Source organism: Papilio polytes, unplaced genomic scaffold, assembly GCF_000836215.1.
Source record: "Papilio polytes unplaced genomic scaffold, Ppol_1.0 DF823835.1, whole genome shotgun sequence".
Classification (NCBI taxonomy): domain Eukaryota; kingdom Metazoa; phylum Arthropoda; class Insecta; order Lepidoptera; family Papilionidae; genus Papilio; species Papilio polytes.
In genome coordinates this window covers 661,345-683,003 of record NW_013525369.1, presented here as the reverse complement: position 1 = coordinate 683,003, position 21,659 = coordinate 661,345, and the positions used below count along the sequence as shown (strand labels likewise).

The 21,659-nt window shown below is 32.8% G+C and overlaps 1 protein-coding gene across 1 annotated transcript in view; it reads right to left on the bottom strand.

Annotated features, from left to right (window-relative positions):
* Nucleotides 1-21,659, bottom strand: part of LOC106103227 — a 58,244-nt gene that overhangs the window by 34,975 nt on the left and 1,610 nt on the right. Inside the window, exon 2 of the mRNA XM_013282921.1 lies at nucleotides 8,088-8,381. Within this exon, the coding sequence (XP_013138375.1) occupies nucleotides 8,088-8,148 (61 nt within the window). The 5' untranslated portion in view covers nucleotides 8,149-8,381. The remainder of the gene's footprint in view (nucleotides 1-8,087; nucleotides 8,382-21,659) is intronic.

Sequence of the window (21,659 nt, the reverse complement as noted above, 5' to 3'; positions counted from 1 at the left end):
AAAAAAAAAAAAAAAAAAAAAAAAAATACACCGTCGAATTGAATACCTCCTTCTTTTGGGAAGTCGGTCAACTAACAAACACCCATCCATCTAGGCCTTCGCATTTATAATATTAGTAAGATTTAAAATAGTTTATTCCCTCGAGGACGATCTGAGGCCACAACTAGTCGTATACTAAGTCTTTTCTTATGATAATTTCAATTTATTTAATTTTCGTCATGAGATTTAAGCGTTACTTGTTCTTTTGTAGTTTGGATAGTTAGTACATCATAGTGAATTACTCGACTAGTTCCGTCTGTGCCAATTCACGTCGCAACGAGTGCGGGGCGCCGGAACTTTAACCATATTTAATTTGGCAAGTTCCGTTCCAGACCGCCGAGATTATTATTGCTTGTTTCGTATTCGGTGAGTACATTATTCCTGTCGGAACTCGATCTAATAAATGGTTACTGAATTCTCTTTGATAATACCAAAAGGTGTGTTATTTTTTCTAGAATAAAGAAGATTTTGCGACATTAAAATTGTTGTTTTTGTTAGGAATGTAATGACATATACATTTTTTATGCCGTTGAAAACATATTTTTTTTTATAATATAAGGTGGCAAACGAGCAAGCAGTCACCTGTATCCACCGAAATGGAAAGCGACCGCTGCCCATAAACATCCGCAAATACAAATGCGTTGCCGACCCTTAATTGACGGACGTAAAGACGCACATAAAGAGGACATTTCCCCTTCCTATGCGTCTCCTCCACCATCAAATCCATATTTTGTGGCGGCCATTTTCTTTACACGATATAAGAATAATACGAGTTAATTCTAGACTTATGTGGATAAATGATTCTGAAGGATCCTTCCAATATTATAAATACGAAAGTTTAGTTGAATAGAACGATGTTTGTCAACACGTATCTCTGGAACGGCTTAATTTGACACAGATGTTGAATTTAGTCTAGAAGGACATAAACCTTCTAGAATGTTTTTTTTAATTCGGTGCAGGCGAAGTCACTGGCAAAAGGTTGTATATAATTAAGGATTTTATTAGAAAATAGCTCTTCCCGTGCGGCTTCATCCGCATGAAATTATAAAGTCTTTATTTTATTTACAATTGTAAAATTTTCAATTCATATGCACAAATGGCAACCTTGCTTTCCTTGATGCTGACAGCTTGTAGTTTATGGTTCCTTTTCCACATGAAGTTTTTTTTCAATTTATTTACCCCCTAAGTTTCATACCGTGAAAATATATAGCGTAAGAGTATGGCTTTTTATTAAGGAAAGAGTTATTCAAAAATACACTGTAATTGCTAACATTCTACGCCACAAAGTAGTGTGGTTACGCTTTATTTTCTTAGTATAGATTATTTTGGCGATCGGTTATAATAATAGAGTCGCAGTCGATGGTTTTCATATAATTTTATTTTTAACCCTGTAACTTTACTATATACGGTTGCTATAATAAACAAGGATATTATGATAACGTTTTGCCAAATTTTAGAAGTAGTTTTACCGCAAACTGTAACGTTACAGTGCAACTAGGTTTCCACTTTGAAAGCATTTCATTGCACGACATGTTATAAGTACGATAATACTGCAGTAGTACGCTGTTTAAATTACACATCTGGAAAGTATTTATGGTATAGGACATTGTACTAAAAGCTACTCACTCTATACTAATATTATGAAGAGGAAAGATTTGCATTTTTGTATTTCTGTAGGTATTGTAATAAAAAAACTACGAGGCCGATTTAAAATTCTGTCAACATTAAAGAACTACGTTATATTGTTTACAATTTTTAATTTCGAGTGGATGAAGTCGCGAGCAACAGCTAGTAATTATAAAGAAATAGATGGAATCTATATTCACTTTACTGTTTTCATCTACACAAAGTACTTATGTTTGTAACACATACTTAAACTGTGAAACAGAACGTAACCTCTGATAGTATACTCTTTAGACGCAAGAGAAGCTGTAGCTCTTTGATATCAATATTACAATATTTGATTGATATCAGGATTTAAGCTATAAATTTTTAACTTAAAAATTAAATTTGATAACCACTATCTATACTATTATAATAAAACGTAAACACACATTTCTTTGTTGCCTAAGATGTCGCAATTGTAGCATATTTTTTAATATTATTTTTATAATAAGGAGCACTTACGTCACGCTTTAAGCTATATATTTTCACGCCATTAAACTCAGGGGGTAAATATTTTGGATAAAAAGCCTAATGTGGGAAAGAGACCATAAGTTGTTGGCAACATCAAGAAAGCATTGCCATAGTAAGGTAATTGGTATTTTGACATTTGCAATTGAGAATTTGATAAAAGTAAACAGTAAAATAAAATTTTCATAATTTAGTACGGATGAAGCCGCACGGTAACAGCTAGTATGTGATAAAATATTTTATATCTTCGATGAATGTTCGCGACAAAATGTAAATAATGTTTCGGTATATGAAATTGCTTTAAAAGCCTGTTTCGGTGTAACAAACAAACAATTACGAAATTGTTTTACAGCGGTCCTCACTTTATAAACTTCCGAGGTCGTAACAAATAAGTTTACAACGCGTGCTTCGAAAGTTTTCATTCTGTTAGCGAATATGAGAAAGGAGTTTCTATATTGCTCCTATGTCACCGACGTTTGTGAAAGCCGCCCGTTGGTACTTTGCCTAGACAAATTAAAGTCGATGAAATGTATATGGTACGGATTTATTTTGATTAGTTTAAATTAGTTTTACTTGAGTAAGAACTAATCTCTTTTTTTTTTCAAAGATAAAAAAACAGAGTAGAATAGATTTCTGCAGTACCATACTTTCTGTACCGTACTTTTTGGCATTGTAAACTCATCTAAGTAAGATAAAAAAATGCTTTTTTGTGGAAATGTATTTAAAATTTGAGTTAAAGATTTTAACAAATGCATTACTTACTAATATTATAAATGCGACAGTTTAGATGGATGGATGTTTGTTAGAGTTTGTAGCCTAAACTGCTGAAGGGATCTCGACAAAATTTGGCGACAAAATTTGACAAATATATAGAGGATAGTCTGAAGAACATAGGCTACTTACTTTTTCTTTAACACCACGCAGACGAAGTTGCGGGCGAAAGCTAGTGTTAAATAAATGTTTCGTCTAAAATGCTCAGTCAAATTACTGTAAAAGTTATAGCATGAAATAAGTATAGAATACTCGACTGGCCGACTCTGCCCAACTTTACCCATTCTCAAGTAGAGGGGCCGCTCAGGCCCGCTCATATTTAATCTTGTAAAATTCATGCTTTTGACTGCCAGGATTATTACTTTGAGTTTCTCTATTTCTCGTATCATTTTTGTTGAAGTGTCTGGAATATTAGAAAGCTGTACCCAACTGTATTAGGCGGGTTATTTAGTTTATTATAAAGACCGTTTATATTTGAATATTTAAAAGGGAACTTTACTAAACAGAAATTGTTAAATTTATTTTTACGAAAATTCTATGATGTAAAATCTAGTATTCTAGCTCTGTTAATTTTTATAACTTCTTTGTTCTTGTTTTGGTTTTTCGTAACTCCATCTTTTTAGTATAATAAATAGTTTAGTGTTTATTGCCACATAACTCGTTAATGGCTGACCAAATAATATTATAATTCAAAACAAAAACATTACATTTCCCAGAATAGTCTTACTCAGTTTTCTCCACACTTACGAAGTCACATGCCACTACCAGTTGGTATAATAAGGACTGCAGAAACAACATCATCGACTAAACTATCGCACAACTTTTAGTCGCGCATTGATTCCTTTATATGGTGGTGCGGACACTATTCGATTTTTAGTTGTGTAACTAAACAGTTGAATGTGCCGCGAAACAATCGACAACCGCACAACAATTGTGAGTATAGTCAAAGGTGTGCACCCACTCTAATACTTTTGAAAAAGTTGTTTCCTAGAATCCCATTTCTTTAATGTCTTCGTGTATTGATTCCCATTAGCAAATGGAATGCACTTTTGCGGGCTACGCTTGGTAACAGTTTTCAACGGATTTGCAAAAGAAAACTACGGAATTTTATGTAATTCATGATCTTTTATATTACTTAAGATATTAAAGTTATACGTTAAGTTGCAATGAAACTACACTAAAAATGTTTTATGTTACCTTTCTTTGTTATAGAAATAACAAAGGTATGCTTAATCATATTAATATTTTACATGTGAAAGTTAAAATGGATGGACGTTTGTTAGAGTTTGTAGCCTACACGGCTGAACGGATTTCGATGAAATTTGGCATAGATGTAGAGCATAGTCTGGAAGAAAATTTAAGCATGCTTTTGTTTTTTTAATTCCACGCGGACGGAGTTGCGGGCGACAGATATTTATATTATAATAAAACATAATATTTTAACTGTTCCATTTTTTGTCTCTAAATATCGAATTTACATAGAAATATTACATTTTAATTTTATTGTGTTTCCTTCTACGAAATCATTTCGTTTGTAAATATCAAAAAGGGGATACATTTCTTAATAATATTATTTCACTTTCCTCGTTTCGTTCTAAGAAATTGCCACGCTCTGGAACTCTAGCTACATCCGAACCCTGTTATCATCTTACATTTTCATGTTTAAAGATGTTACAACATGGGCTGAAGGTGAAATACGAAACGGGCAGAGTTTCCCGAGAGATATAATAATTATACTGCAATGTAATATTGCTATATTTTGTTTAACACAAGCTTTCGCCCGGTACCATCTGCGTGAAATTAAAAAATAAATAAATCAGTCGTGTTCGTCCAGACTATGATCTACATATATACATATAATGAAATTGGATTGTCTGTTTGTTATATCAAAAGAAAAAATCTTGATTTCAAAAACATGTATTTGTTATAACGAAAATCGCATTTAATTTTTTTTGTCCGTCTGGGTGTTTGCAAGCTGCGTTTGTGTCAGGTAACCTCCGAAACGGCTCAGCAGATTTCGACTTTCACTAAAGGGTAGCTGACATAGACGAGTATATTATAGGCTACTTTTTTATGTTAATGTTACGAGAACGAAGTTCTATCTGTATTAAATGTCATCGAGATTCATTCAACTGCTTAATCAGTAAACATTAACATCTCTCTATCTATCTCAAGTATAGCATTTAACATTAGTAAGATTTTAGGACCACGTTCAACCACGACCAATTTATTTATTTATTTATTTATTGTTACAAAACACAACATAACATTTCACATATAATTTTACAAATACACTTTACATAAATTGTTTTCATTTATAACTTTCATATTCTGTATTTTGTGTAATAAAATTTGGAAGTTTATGTTTTTGTAGTTAGGTAAGTATATAGGTGTGTGCGTATGCTTGTGTGTGTATTTGCGCGTGTGTGTGTGGTGGGTGTTTATTTAGATGAGTGTAAGAAATGTGTACATACTAATAAATAAAGGATGTTGCAAAATCGTTCAGAATATATTAACTTACTAGCTGTTCCCGTGCTACTTCATTCGCATAAAAGTATGAAAATTTTATTTCATTGTTTACATGTGTCAAATTATCAATTGCAATGTCAAAATGACATGACGATGACAAACCATGGCAACCTTGCTTTCTTGATATTGGCAACTTTTCCTACATTAGGATTTTTATCTAAAACATTTACCTTTAAGTTTAATGGCGTGAAAACATATAGCCTAAAGGGTATCATAAGTGTAGAATTCCTTATTAAAAAAGCCATTATTCAAAAATATGCTGTCATTGCTTACATCTTAGGCAACAAAGAAGTGTGTGTTTACGCTTTATTATAATAGTATAGATACGTTGTAAAATTCAGTAATATCGAACAATGTTAATATCTTTCTCTCATGATTACAACTGAGCCCTATTGAATGCTAGTTGTGGTCTGTTATTGTCTGGTTTGAATATTCCGGGTATTTGGGGAATGGTTATTATTGTGGTAAGGTGCAATGCTTTACGGAATTAATGTTGCCGTTTTAATCAACTTATATTGTCAATTTTACACATGGGTATTGTTTAAAATAAATTATATTGTTTTGGAATAAAGCTTTGATGTAATAATAATAATTATAGATTGTTTTTGTTATTTTTTACTTATAAACTCAGCAACTTTTTTTTTATATGCGAGTAATCAGGACCCAATCCAGTAAGCATTGCAACGCTAATTTTAATTATTTCTTTTTTTTTTCATTTCATTAGTTACGTTTCTCATTATTTTGTGTTTAATTACTTTTTTGATACTAATTGTAGTATTGATAAGGATTAAACATTGTTTTTTTATTATTTATTTATTGATTTATTTGTTATGCAAGTTTAAAGTATTTACAGTCGCAAAACTATACTTGTATAAATTCAACTAACTGTAGTGTGAGAAAGTACAAAATTATCTTTCCTTAGAGGAACTAGCGTAGACGCGTGAGTGAGTACAACTAAATTGGCGAACTAAGTCCAACTGCGCCAATTCTCCTCACCGCAAGAGCCGCAGAAGTTTGCTCATATTTCATTTAGCAAACGTACACACTTTAGAGTATACATTACTAGCTTTCGCTCGCGACTCCGTCCGCGTGGAATTAAAAAAAACTTAAGTAAGTAGCCTATGTGTTCTTCCAGACTACCCTCTACATCTGTACCAAATTTCGTCGATATCCGTTCAGCCGTTTAAGCTACAAACTCTAACTAACATCTATCCTCTATCAAAATTTTCACATTTGTAATATTAGTATGAATTATGATTTTAATCTACCTTCTATTTTTTCTTTACATTTTAAATATCTTGTATTATGTTGGTAGCATCAACATGTCCTTGTCCCTGGGAAGGGTTGACGCAGTGTTGCTCTTCTACACTACTCTATCAGTCGTCAAATCCTCTTTCTAACATTCCATACACACTTTCTTCGTTCTAACTTTGTAGCCATCCACATTCAATCGTAACACTTTCTTGTTTATTTCTTCATCAACTCGCCACATATTTCTAGTATAAAAATGTTAAGCGGATATTTCCATGAAAAGATGATAATCTTAAATGCAATCCCTTTCTAAGAGAAATCAATTCGAACGTTTACATTTTCTCAAGCAAAGAAAGCAGTATAACATTCCGCAGTAATCAATTCCCATTTAATACAAAGCAGTGCCCGGGGAAATCTTTACAAATAAAACCAATGTTCCGAACACAAACTTGAAGCAAGGGACGAATAAAAATTCATAAAAATAACGAGGCATTGTGATCTGCTATCGAACATAATGATCACTGTTTTTAAAACGTAAATTAATATTAAAAAAAATTGTAGTTTTTTGGCATTAATACTAAAACTCAGAATTTATTTAACAAAAGTTCAAATTCATAATTCTTAATATTAGAGCGCGCCCACACATGACTAAACTGTCGCACAACTGTTTAGTCTCGCTTTGATTCCTATGAGCTTATGGAGGTGCACACACTCGATTTTTAGTTGTGCAACTAAACAGATGAATGAGCAGTGAAACAATCGACAATCGCACCACAGTTGTGCTACAGTTTACTCAAAGGTGTGCGCTCGCTCTTAGTGATTAAAGAAAAAAAGAACACATTTTTTAACCAAAGAAAAACTAGTAAATTATTGTAAGAATAGATTGTAGTATTTATAACCGTAATTATTATAAAGAACTGTAATAAAAAAGGGGGAGGCGTACGTAAAGATCATTGGAAAAAACGCAAACGTAAATTTATTCAATGAAGGCAACGTAAGCGTAAACAAGGGAAAAATAACAAATACGCTATAGGAACGAGATTTGCGGTTAACGTAACCATTCAGATTTATTTCCCCTCTTTCCCCCTATTGTATGCGTAATGTTTATTGGAGTATATAGGAAAATTCTTTTTACTATTATGTATTGCAATCAGGTCGGAAAAACATTATTAAGGCCGCAAATACTAAAAGATAAAGTACAATAATTTGTATCTATTTCGCACTAGCACCTTTATATATGTTTTTTCTCGCTCATGTAACGAAATGTTGACGCGTGACGCGTGACCTTGAAATACTTTCCTTACTGCTGTCGAATGTGTAATTGTGTTTCACATTATGTATTAGCAATATTAAAACAGACTTACCGATAAACTGAAAAGCGATGCAAGTAATCACAGCTTGCAGCAGGGATGTCATTTTGTTCATTTGTATTGATTTCCTTTATCTAACCACTTTCTAGAATTGATAAACATGTTTCACAATATTCCTCACTTTCTATTTAACAGACTATATCACAATTCAAACATAAATCATTATTATCAACTTTGACAATTCTTATTGTCTTAAAGATTTTAATAGTTTTTGGCACTGTATTTTTTTAAATAATTAATTAGAAGATTTTTTATGTCATCTTTCATCCCCGATACTGTAATCTCGTTCTGTAACAAAGAAAAGTCAATATTAATATTGATTATAAGTGTCTAAGTTGTAACCGATAGCGTTGCAGCCAATAGACTTTTAAATTCTCTCATGATAAACATAACCTCAAAGCTATTACACCGAATACTTCTACAAGTAAAAAGGTAAATCATTTAAATTTAAATTACTTTGTTGTATATACTTCTTACTAATATCAATGGTCAATGTGATGAAAAGATGTTTGTTAGAGTTTGTAGCCTAAACTGTAGAACGGATCTCTATGTAATTTGGCCTGTATGTAGAGCATAGTCTGGAAAAACTCATAGGTTACTTGTTTTTATTTAATTCCACTCGAACGGAATTGCGGGCGAAAGCTAGTAACTTATATTTGTAATATTAAATTCTCTACAAAAATTCGTAGTTATAAATTTCAGTCTATTACGAGTAATAACTATTTGAACAAAATAAACCAACTATCTATTAAAACAGAATAGAATTTATGAAGCTCGTGATGTGTTTTTATTTATTACGTAATGTTATTCCGTTGAGGTGAATTTTATTTGAAACAATAACGGGGAAGTAACACTCGTTGATCACGCGCGGCACAATGAGAGATGTATCGCCTACGCCTCGGCGATTTCAATTTCGCAGGGTAAACAGTTTAAAAGCCCACAGTTTCGGGTAACGAGTATCGAATGATAATGGAATGAATTGGGTCTAATGTTCACAATCGAGCGAATTGAAAGGGAAAAATTTAGTGATGTGACCATTTGAAAATCGATAAAATATATCGATACATTTTAATTTTATTTAATAAAAGAAGATGTTAATAAGAATGTTGTTAACTTATCTACACAATTTTATATTCATAATTTAATTTAAAATTCGGTTATAACATCAAAGGGAAGGCCAAAAAACGTCAATTTTATAATCTAAAATATTTATAATGCCTTGTCTTATGCTTTGGGTCCCAAATCCAATACGTTTCTACAACCGATATAAATCGATCTTACTAACTTAAATCAAATTGTGTATTCTCTTTACTATCACTTAAGTAACTTAAGTACATTTAGAAGAGTTGATCGAAAACGGTTGTTTGCACGAACATAATACATTAGGGTCTAAAGCAATCGAGAGTAAGTCATTACCGAAATTCAAGAGTAAAAAAATACCTCTACGTCTTCAAAGGGATCTCGTTTAAAATAAGGAATGTATTTCTTGAGACGTTCTATTTTTAAACTCACATAATTTTTAGAAGCGATGGTTAAGGAGAACCATAGTGTAGTTTATTAAATTACGTGTTGTAATATCTTATAACTGTAATGTTTCTATTTAACGGTGTAATTGTAAATATGGTTAGTTTACAATCCCACTAGACATAATATAGACATATAGACAGTCTACGTGTCTATAGTCATATAGTCAGTCTATCTTACTTCTTACTAATATAAATGCGAAAGTTTAGATGGACGGATGTTTGTTAAAGTTTGTAGCCTAAACTGCTGAAAGAATCTCGATGAAATTTGGCATAGACGTAGAGGATAGTCTGGAAGAAAACATAGGCATCTTGCTTTGTTTTTTTTTTTTAATTCCACACAGTCGTATTCGCGGACTTAAGCCAGTATATCTATATGTCTTTGGTAGGATAAGGAAGTCATCGTTAAGATACATCCGGGAGTGGAATAGTATCGCCAGCGTCGAATAATTTATTTGCTTAGCACAGGAGAGGGAGACATTGGTGAGCTGATAGCCAATTTCCAGTAATGGATAGGTTGAAATAAGTGCGAACGTAAGTTTTTAATTTCCAAATTTCACGCGAATCGCGGGCAAAAGCTAGTCTTACAATAAAAAGAAAAAGATTTACTGATGAACTTCCGAGCGTTTGAAACAAAATTCTTATAAAATTATGTTAAAACAGATAATGCGATTCAAAAGCGAAAACAAGAGGGTTTGAAAAGAAGACGAAGTTTGAAGTACATGATCATCAGTTGGGTTGAGTTTTAACATTTTCTTAATGGGAGATGACACTTTGGACGGCATTATCTCGAATACAATAAATTACTTTCATTCTAAAACTGATTTGTTTATTTATGTTTTCTTTTCTTTCTTTTATATTATCCGTTGCTTTTAAAAGTTAAATCATTTTTAAACCCGTGTAAAGTAATTCTATTAATTCTCATTCGCTATCTTTGATTAACTATGTTTTTTTTTAATTTGTTTATATCAATAGGAAAAATTTGACGTGTGTAATAAACAGTCTTATAGCAAGCTAGTTGTTGCCCGCAACTTTGTCAGCTTGGAATAAAATTATGTTACTCCCGCGTACATCAGCTACATTATGTTCATTAAAATCGATACGGCCGTTACAGAGATTAGACGGAATATACTCGTATATATGATTTGAGGAGAAACAGATAATGAATTTAAAAAAATAACGTTTCACATAACGGAAATAAATGTAATAAATATGATTTTTTATCTTTATACTGACCATCCGTTTTTTAACTGTGTAGATAACAAACTTTCGTCGACATTTCACGTAAATTAAACCCCTCCAGTAATAAACGACGCTCTCAGTACGAATGTTGGAGCAGTTCTTTGTGCCATCTAAAGAGAGCCGACTTCGCGCACGGAATCTTTTTGCTGAGCTTTGCAGTGATAGTGTTATTCCAAGCATGACATCTTCAAAAACTATGCGAGAGCTATGAAAGTTAAAAACGAGTTCAGTACAGCACATACTTAGGAAGTGAGACCATTTCTAGACAACTTTCCGTCTTAACTGTTTGAGAAAAAGTTCATAAAACGATTTCAAATTAAAAATGTATTACGATTTATTAGAAAAATTTACTAGAAAAATCAAAAAACTTAAGTAGATGTTCACGATACAATACAACACGCTTAATAACCGTAAATTTGTTACAGAAAAGAAATAACTAAATTAATTAAAAATCACGGCCTAACTAACATACATTTCTGTATAGTTTCTGAAACACGAGTGGTCCTCCTGGTCACCCAGAAAAAGGACCCCAACGGTTCTGATGTACACTGAAGCACACGTGACTGAAGAGATTTTAATTAGTATAGTAAATGTTTCACGAGACTTAATTACTTTTTTAAAAAAAAGCTAATACACTCGTCATTAACTCGCCCTTGTCCCTACGGAGGGTTGGCACTGTATGTGCTGCTCTTCAATACATTTCTATTAGCCATCATATCCTCTTTCATACAATCCATTCATACTTTCTTCGGTCTTCCTCTATCTTTGTAGCCACACATTCAATATTAACACTTTCTGGTTTATGTCCCATCCTTTCGTCGCATATCCATACCACGCTTACATTTTGCTTCTCAATTTCTCCACCACTGGCACTACTTTCAAATTTTTTCTGACGTAAACATTCTTAACTTTATCCTTTCTTATCACACCACACATTCATCTAAAATAAAAAAAAACTAATACACTAAAATCGCCAAACAAAACAAAAAAAACATTTACTAATAAGCATTTCTCTTTTTCCAGCGTAATTCCCAGCCTATGCTCGTAATGCAGCTGTGTTCAATTTATTGCGCAACCTTTCCACCGTCTCGAAGTGGAATTGAAGACAATAAATTATACTTCAACCCAAATAAGGCTCGTAAGTTACGATCGCAGCAAATGCCCGCCTAATAGACGATCAGTCTAGATACATTGGGGGGATTTACGGAGAAAATAAGCAACGCTACATCACTCTAATGCAACTAATATCGAGGTTAATATTTGAAAGTGATAATTTTACTTTGTACTTAAACGATTGATGTGACTCCGTCAATATGATACTCTCAATTTTAAACTTTTAGTATATTTGCTTTCGCCCACGACTCCGTCAGCGTGGAAAGAAAAAAAACAAAAGTGAGTAGCCTATGTATCCTTACAGGCTATCCTCTATGTCCATGCCAAATTTCATCAAGATCCGTTCAGCCGTTTAGCCTACAAACTCTAACAAACATCCATCCATCTAAACTTTCGCATTTATAATATTAGTATGAAGTAAGATGATAATCATTTTTTTAATATTGTTGTGAGACATTTAAATCAAAACAATTCTGTATTTATAAAAGTTTAAAGGTCTACATACACGGACTATTTCAAAAGGTCATTGGATCAACGCAGCATTTTCTGCGATCCCAAACTGTGGTTCCTCTATGGCTAACGTCAACTTCTAAAAGCCGTACATTGACTGTTAGAAGCTGTTAATACGAACTTGATTCAGTTCGTGTATGGCAGTCCCTAGAGTCAAATAACAGAGTATTCTACGTATATAAGGGAAATTGATAGTAACTATTACAAGAACAACTTCCATAATTTATTGTTTGACCTTTCACTTAGGTCTTGGATCCCGCAAAGATAAATAGGAACTTTGGCGGAATGATCCGACGCTTATTACAAATTCGTGGTAAATGGTCCGCTTATTACTAATAGTTATAATCTATTTGTTTACTCAAACTATTTAACATCTGAATGTATTTATACGTCATGTTACTCGTAGATGTTGTTTTTAGTCAACGGACAAAGATAGTAGGTTTGATTTTTTGAGTTTGTATGTTGTTTACTTATGTCTGTCTGTTTAAATAAAGTGTAGATACACTCTATTATGGGCGTCACAACCATGTTATGCTATAATAAAATATAGTCTTCATTACTTCTTATGTTTTCTTCCAATTTGCACAGAATAACCTTACCAATATGGCCGTCGTGTGTTCGAGATAATGCAACACCCTTATTTTGACATCCGACTACTATCCGATTATTAACATAACAAGTACAATTACGATTTTAAAACAATGACATAAATGTTTTAAATAATGTTTTGGATACCATAACAAAGCTTATATCGTTATTTCAAATTATGACAAATGGTATTGATTTATAGCACAGACTAATAACCTTCAAGAATACAGAATACATCAAAATAGTTAAAAAGCTAACACTATACTATACTAACATTATAAAGCGTAAACACACTTCCTTAGTTTTGTAGGATGTCAGCAGTCGCAGTATTCAAAAATATAATAATGCTATTTTTAAATAAAAAGCCCTACATTTACGACATGCTTTAGCCTATATTTTCATGTTATCAAACTTAGGTAGTAAATTATTTGAAAGAATTGTTGACATCACGGAAGCAAGTTTACTAATGTAACCGTAATTGTTATCTAATGTTAAAGGCCTTTGTTGTCATTTGTGGATTCTAGGCATTCGCAATTAAGAATTTCACAAATGTTAACAAAAAAATAAAGTTTTAATAAATTCATTTGCAGGACAGGAACAGCTCGTATTTACTAAAAAGGAATACACAGCACAGTATAACGTTACAAAGATGAGTAGGTTATTAAAATAAAACGTCCAAAAGGATCGAATCTACCACTGATCAAAGCTAGAAGCATTGACCACACAGAGAAAGGCAGCCTAGATACGAGTAGGGAGGTAAATTTGATTGAATTCACCACGCAACCGCAAAACCACAGAACTAGAGAACAAGTTAATAACATACGTATGTATCTATTCACAGTAATAGAGAAGAAATAAACAAAAATAGTTCATAAAAAGTTTCTTTTAAGAATGAATTTTGAGTATTAAGTATTATTTTAGATCTAAATGTAACTATAAATTGTTATTATATATTTCTTTGAAATTTAATAATGACATTTTTACTTAATATTATTTCAAATTGAATTCGATAAATCTGTGAACTCTGTTATTTAAATAAACGTTTGTGATACTGTGTATAAAAATATCGAATTGATTGGTTAAGAATTTCTTCTTAAAGATTATTAAGAATAAATAAGAGATGACTTTCAAAGACAGAAATACAGAAAATTTGTATAAGGATAATATTTTTATTATAAATTGAAATTAGCCACAAACGAAACACACGTTTGTTTAATTTGAAAAAAAAAAAGCTTTGTAGTCAATTAAAGATTTAAAAATACGAAGCGTTATTCGTCGAGTCGGAATAAAAGTAATTAACAGAGTTCATTCCAAGAGTTATCCAGAAGCGGCACGTTTTTTTCATTAATATGGTAATCCCATTTGGGGCGTATAGTCGAACAATGATCTTTTTACGTAAAAGTTTCTCTTTTTGTTGCATTGTTAATCAGATATTACGATTTTGTATAATTTTTAGGACCTGTTGACTTCACAAGCAATCTGTTTAGAAGGTTTATAGTCAAAGAATTAAATTCACTATCCACTTATAATATCGCACAATCAAAATATTGTTTAAAAATGCGTATGTTGCTATCAAAAATAATTATCTAAATTGCATTGACGTCAAAACATTGAACCCAAAATAACGAAAAGGGCAGAAAATAATCGTCCTTGACTGTGCTACTTAATTAAGCAATGGGTACTGACTGTCACGTGGTGTAATGTTACAACGTGATAATGAAATCGAGCAGATCGTTGGTTTCTTATGAACACTACGTACACATGAATGTTCCTCATGAGACCTTTCAACTTTGGTCAGTACCCAGGTCTAGATGAACGACGTTATTAGAAGTGTACACTCGCATCGAGTGGATCGTTGCTAGCTGGTTTCCCAGTAACTGATTACGTTAGATAGCACTGCGGAATGTGGTTGGTATGTACATTTCATTTTGCTTTTACCTTGGATCATTGCAATTTGATCTAGCAGAGTTACCGTCCTCTCCAAACTTTATTCTTAATGGCATCTTATTCTAGTACGTGTTCCTTGAAAATAAAACATCATACGTGTACAGAAATTCCACGATACACGACACATGCACAAATTCAATTTTGTTTACCGATTTATCTCAAACACAAATTTCAAATGCAGCTGCTAAGAATTTATTACTCAACCTTTTCGTTTTCACAAATTGAATTGAATGTAATAAAATATAGTGCAAACCCATATAAGGATTGTGAGTTATGATTTTGCCGAATCCCTGCGTAATGGTCGATCAATCTTGACGTATTAGGATAGCCTTTGGGCGAAAACAAACGTTGCCTTCCTTTACGAGGTAACAATAAATTGTTTGATGTTTCCAATTACCTTGGATCTATCTATATTAGGATACCTACTATATTGGTCGTAAAATTTCATTCAATGTCTACAACTTCGATTTTTCTAACCTAAATTCGTGGAACCTAATATATACTAGCTGTTGCTAGCGACTTCGTCCACTTGATATTAAAAAATTTAAAAAATCCAAGCTTATGTTACTAATCGATAACGTAGCTTTTTAATAGTGTAAGGATTTTTGAAATTGCCCCAGCAGTTTTTGAGTTATTTCAATACATATATAAATACAAATCTTTCCTCCTATAATAAAGGTGAAAACAGAAAAATAATTGAAACAGAAAACATATTAAACACATAACTAAACTAAACTAACATATTAAAATCAGCCAATGGCGTGTTATTAAAATGCATTTAAAAGCGTTAATTGAATTCTTGAATTTAATTACAACTCCGGCTTATTGATTTGGTTATTCATACGACCATTCTTGTTTTACTTTTAATCAAGCAGATCTGTTTAAGTGAGAGAATTTAATCGAATTGGTCAGCTCTAGTGCATTTACATTTAAAATCATAATATTTATTATGATTTTAAATGTAAAACACTTTATAAATAGTACTAGATGGCGCTAGTGGCGTTTTAGATCGCGATGTTAAGATATCCGGATTTAAGGAACAAAATGTTAATATTAATTATGTGGATGTTAATGTAATTTTTATAGCCCATTTAGTATTTATTTTTAATTTTTAAAGATTAAATGAAAGACTTCTGTATAAATTGTGTTGTTAAAATAAATTCGAGTCGGATTTATTCATTGGCCATTCCTTACGTAAACGAACAAACGCGTTTGTAAGCAAAACAAGAAAATCGTTTCACAAACGAATTTCGTGATAATTTATTGTTGAACCTTTCTGCTTATTACTTATTCTACGGCCTATTCTTGGATTTGCCTGAAATAATGCGAATATTATTACCTATAGATCGAATGAAATACTAGAACAAAATCTTACTAATATAAATGGGAAAGTTTGTATGTTTGGTTGTTTGTTTGAAGGTATCTCCTAAACAGCTGGACGGATCTGTATGAAATTTTGCATAGATATAGAGTCTGGAAGAACACATAGGCTACACAGTAACATCTTCGCACGAATGGGTCGTGCCGCCCGGTGTAATATGACGACTACACAGAAGATGGACGTGAAGTGGGAGCAATTCCGCGTTTCGTCTGAGGAGTGTGGTTCCGCAGGCCCAACTTAAGTCCCTTTTCCTCCCCATCCTTTTTCTAATAAAAAGGATGGGAAGGGAACGTGGATTTGACGGTGGAGAAGACACATAACAAGGGGAACATCTTCTTTATGTGCGTCTTCTCCTCCGTCGATTTGAGAGTCGTCGAGAATTGTAGGCAACGTATCCGCTATTGTGAATGTCTATGGACAGCGGTCGCTTCGCCAGTTTAGTGGATTCAGGTGACCGCTTGCTCATTTGCCACCTTATGATATAAAGAAAAGAATAACAAAGTAAATAATAAATAAAGTTTTTTATTTACGCCCTGTCTGAGTTACTGACACCAAGTTAAAATTATATCTACGTATAATGGCTTTAGACGATAAAGCAACGTTTACACAATTCTGTGTACTATGAATATTTTTTGTAATAGATATTTTTAAAACATTAAAATAGCAAGATCCCAACAAAAGCCCTTGTTACGTGGTAATCTCGCACGATCTCCTAGTTGTCACACTGAGCTCCCGCGCCTCACAACACTCAAATAATACTTAACGTTTTATAATTTAATGTAAATGGACATTTTGAAATTACAATTTTAAATGAATAATTACGTTATGATTTATTTAATGAGTAAGGTAATTTTATAATACTTCTTATTTTTACTTCATTTTGCTCGTTTGTCAATCAACTTGCTCTACTCCCTGCGGAGGGTCAGCACAGTATGTGCTGCTTCCATACATCTCTATCAGTAAGATCTGAATTCACTCCCGTCTTAAACATATTCTCTTTCACACAATCCATCTATACTTTGTTCTACATAATTAACCATGAAATATACTTTTAAAATCCAAGACAGTTTAAAGTTATATATTCTTATTGCCTCACAATTATGCGTTATAAAAACATAGCGGACGTGGTTTTGTTTACAAAAACTGTAGGAAAAGACGTGATCGAAATATACAGTGTAAGATGTATCTCGTTTAATGCTCAAGAAAGATTTATCGTTGACTCTCCGGAAGAATGAAAGAAAAATTTCACACCCGTTTTCCTACAAGAGAACGGATCTTTGTTACTCGCCTTTTCGTAGCAAGACTATAGTGAATTTACATGGTTTTTTGCATCGCTGTTTTAACAAGAAATAAATTAAATTACTTCTTGGTATTTGTTGTATGCACTGAGCGAGCGCTGTAGTGTAATTATGAAGTTAATTAGGTTTCTTTATACATTTTTAATAAAATTAATTTGACGTAATTGCACTTTCAAGTGAAAAATAATTCATTGATAAGGTTCTTTAGACTTAACTTTTTTAGATTACTGATGTTTCTTATATTATTTTTCGTTCCTAGTAAATTATTTCACTTTTATAAATTAAATCTAAGATTCATTATTAAATTTCCTTTAAACCAAACAATAGGAACAAGCAAGTTAATGAAGTTTACTTTGAGAAAGCCGGTATTTTTCAGAGCGGAAACACGTAGTATTTGCTTACTTACATGCGTTGTTAGACTTTCTTTTGTCAAACTCTTTACATTTTATGTTAACTCCATTTATTTACACTAACAGTAAAAAATCAAATAAAGGCATAAAATGTTTCGTGAAATTAAACACTTGAGGTTAGTTTACCAAATTCGATTCTTTTTCTACGAAAATAAGATTAAATTATCTGTCTCAGTGAAATCTAATCTGAACAAAAAATAATCATCATCATCACCAGCTCACTACATGTCCCCACCAAGGGGCTAGGAGCCTACTCTAAGTTAGGGGTGACTAGGCCTAATGCGGGTTGGTTGACACATATCTTTGAATTTCTTCGCCGATATGTACAGGCTGCATCACAATGTTTTCCTTCACCGTAAGAACGTCGGGTAAATTATGTACATTTGAAAATTCGAAAAATCGAAATACACATTGGTATATAGCGGGATTCGAATCCAAGACCTGTAGATTACAAGTCAAGTGCTTAAACCACTGAGCCACCGACGCTCTTTTTAATCAAAAATTATTGCTAGTTTCCCGTTGGGCCGATGGTTCCACAGTTCGATTGACCCATGGGAGTTTTACCCATTGGCTCGATCAAATACATCAATACTGAAATATCTTAGGTCCAAAACCGGCCTTGAAAATGTGACGTTTTTTAAACTAATTAATATAGAGGTACGAAAATTGTGTGTATGTAGCCTTTACCGAGGGATTAGACTTTAGCATTTAACTGTTTTGTTTTTATGCTGAAAGTGTTTGCACCAAATTTTATTTTATTTTCTCTCGTACAAACACTATTAATGTAGCATGTTGTATTTATTTCTAGAGAATAAAAGTACTGTGGACTTCTTTTACAAAGTGGCTTTTAAAAGGCTGTCAAAGCATTTTGACCCGTACCAGTGGTATAAAAAGTAAATAATTGTTCAGTCATTGGCAATCGTTTAAACTATATGGTATAGGCGGAACTTTCTTAATTACCAAAGGGAGTGGCTCTTAAGGATAAAAGTTTTAATCCAGGGTTAGTACAACGATTACACACTGCTTAATTCCGCCCAAATCCGGTATAAACCAGTGTAAGCTGGTATAATTTGCGAGTTGTCACAACCCGGCTCGCTGGCTGGGCCAAGTTGGAAACATTTGTTGCAGGATCATCTTGATTAATTGGAACACTTTTCGCTTTACATTATACCAATGTTTATATTAAACTATGAATTATTTAACGAGTCGTTGTGTAATCTATACTATTATTACCGAGAGCAGAAACAATTTCAAATTTAAAATCAAACCAATGAACGCTATTCTAGGAAGTTTGAAAGTATACCAAGTCATTATAACCCTCTTTATCCTACTCTCGTAGGGTCGGCGCAACAGGTTTTTGTCCTCCAAATAACTCTATCATACTTCATCTTAGCCTTCACTACCTTTTTGATCATGTTACCTTTCACGCAATGCATCCATCTTTTTCTAGGTCTACCTCTACCGGTGTACCCATCCACACTCATATCTAACGTTCTCCTTGTAACATGCGATTCATCCCTATTTATAACATGCGCAATCCATGCTAACCTTTTACTCCTTACCTTCTCTACTAATGGGGCTACTCTCAAACCAAGTGATAGCGAAATCAAAGACTAAATGGTCAGCATGGTATGGGCATGTTATGAGGAAGGATGAATCACATGTAAGGAAAACGTTATAAGTGTGGAAGAACACTGGTAGTAGTGTGTGGAAGATAACACCTTCAAGAAGAGACTGATGACTTAGATGACGGAAGATGGATTTACTTGGAGGTCGTAAAACTGCGACCACGCTACGGGAATAGGGTAATGGGGAAGGTGGCTAATCATCCTTATCCTATTCATTTTTTTTTTCAGCAATACTAATACATTAGAATATACTTGGAATGATAGCGATAACAGATGTGTAAAGTATATAAAAACGTGTTCCCTCATTCATTTTTTACAATAAGACTGGTGAAATAGAATGTACCAGAGAGAATTACAAGCATCAGTTTCGAGAGTTCCGAACTGTACGTGTGTTAATTAATATGCTAATCCTGCTCCCAGCATTCCATCGAATACGGAGCTGTTAACAAAAAAAAATATCGTGCAATAAAATTACTACTGCCACTAAATTGGACATTTGAATTTTCGTGTGCGTTTATAATTTTTTTTATTAACTTTCAAATTGTAAAATCTTGATGGAATTTCGTTATGCATTGTTATTTATGTTTTCGTCCGTGATTTCCTCCGCTTGTAATTAAAAAAAAAACAAGAGTAGCCTATGTTTTCTTCCTTTAAGTCTATCCCAAATTTCGGCGATATCCGTCCAGCCTTTTAGGCTATACAGTCTTATAAACAGCCATCCTTCTATCCATCTAAACTTCCGTATTAATAATATTAGTGAGATTGTTAATTTTATGTTTTATTTCAAGCAAGACTTCTAATCTTGCATTACTCTATGGTATAAAGTATTTCGCATTATCAAAGTAATAGTTTAGTGTAGAATTATATAAAGCAACGCAGACTGTTTACTGAAAATTTTACATTATATTTTATAATGTTCAATTATTTACGAGTATGCTGTAAAATATACTTCCGAGATACATTTTAGTGTCACTGAGGCAATTATAATGTTCAGCATTTTATTAAGGACGTGTAAAATGCCACTTCAAGTGGTGCACAGCGGGTCTGGCAAACGCTGTCATAATATAGTTCTTGGCAGACAATACATATGACGTCACAGTTCGGCAATACACAGGAAGTGCGCGAGCAACTTTCTTATTTACTTACTAGCTTTCACACGCGACTCCGTCGGTGCGGAATTATAAAAACATATGCATCACTGTTAACACGCAATAATTTTCATTCTATAATATGTATTCCCATAGTTATACTGGTACACTAGGAAACTCGATCTGAACAATTATGTTTCATTTTGGTTCGGATTAAATAAAATAAAAAAAGCATGGCCTATATTACTCACCGATAACGTAGATTTTTAATGGTGAAATCGGCCCAGTAGTTTTTGAGTTATTTCAATATATACAAAAATACAAATCCTTCCTCTTTATAACATTAGTATAAAAGCATAGATAATTCAAATATAGAAGAGATTGTCAATTCAACTTTACGTTTTTATTTTAATTTATTTGATGACTGCGGCATTATTTTACTTTTATATTCCGTGACATATCTAGAATGCATGATCTTTGATTTACTTCAGTAATAAAATCTCATGAAGGTAATGAAGTCGGGTTCATCGAGACGTATAGAAACGGCTGGATATCGATAACTTCACGTCAGCATTCCTGATCCTATCTAGTAATTACGACTAAGGGGATTAGCAGTTAGAATATCTGTTCTGTTTAATACATAGTAGCTAATCCGATATTTTTAACTCGATGATTTATCGACTACCATGCGTAGTAGACCCCGCGGAGACAGACCCTCGTCTGCGATATTGGTATATATTGGTAGGTAATGATTAAGAATTTAAAAAAAAATCTTAATCATTACCCTACGTTCTTCAAGACTATGTTCTATATCTATGCCTTTCATCCGAGATCTGAA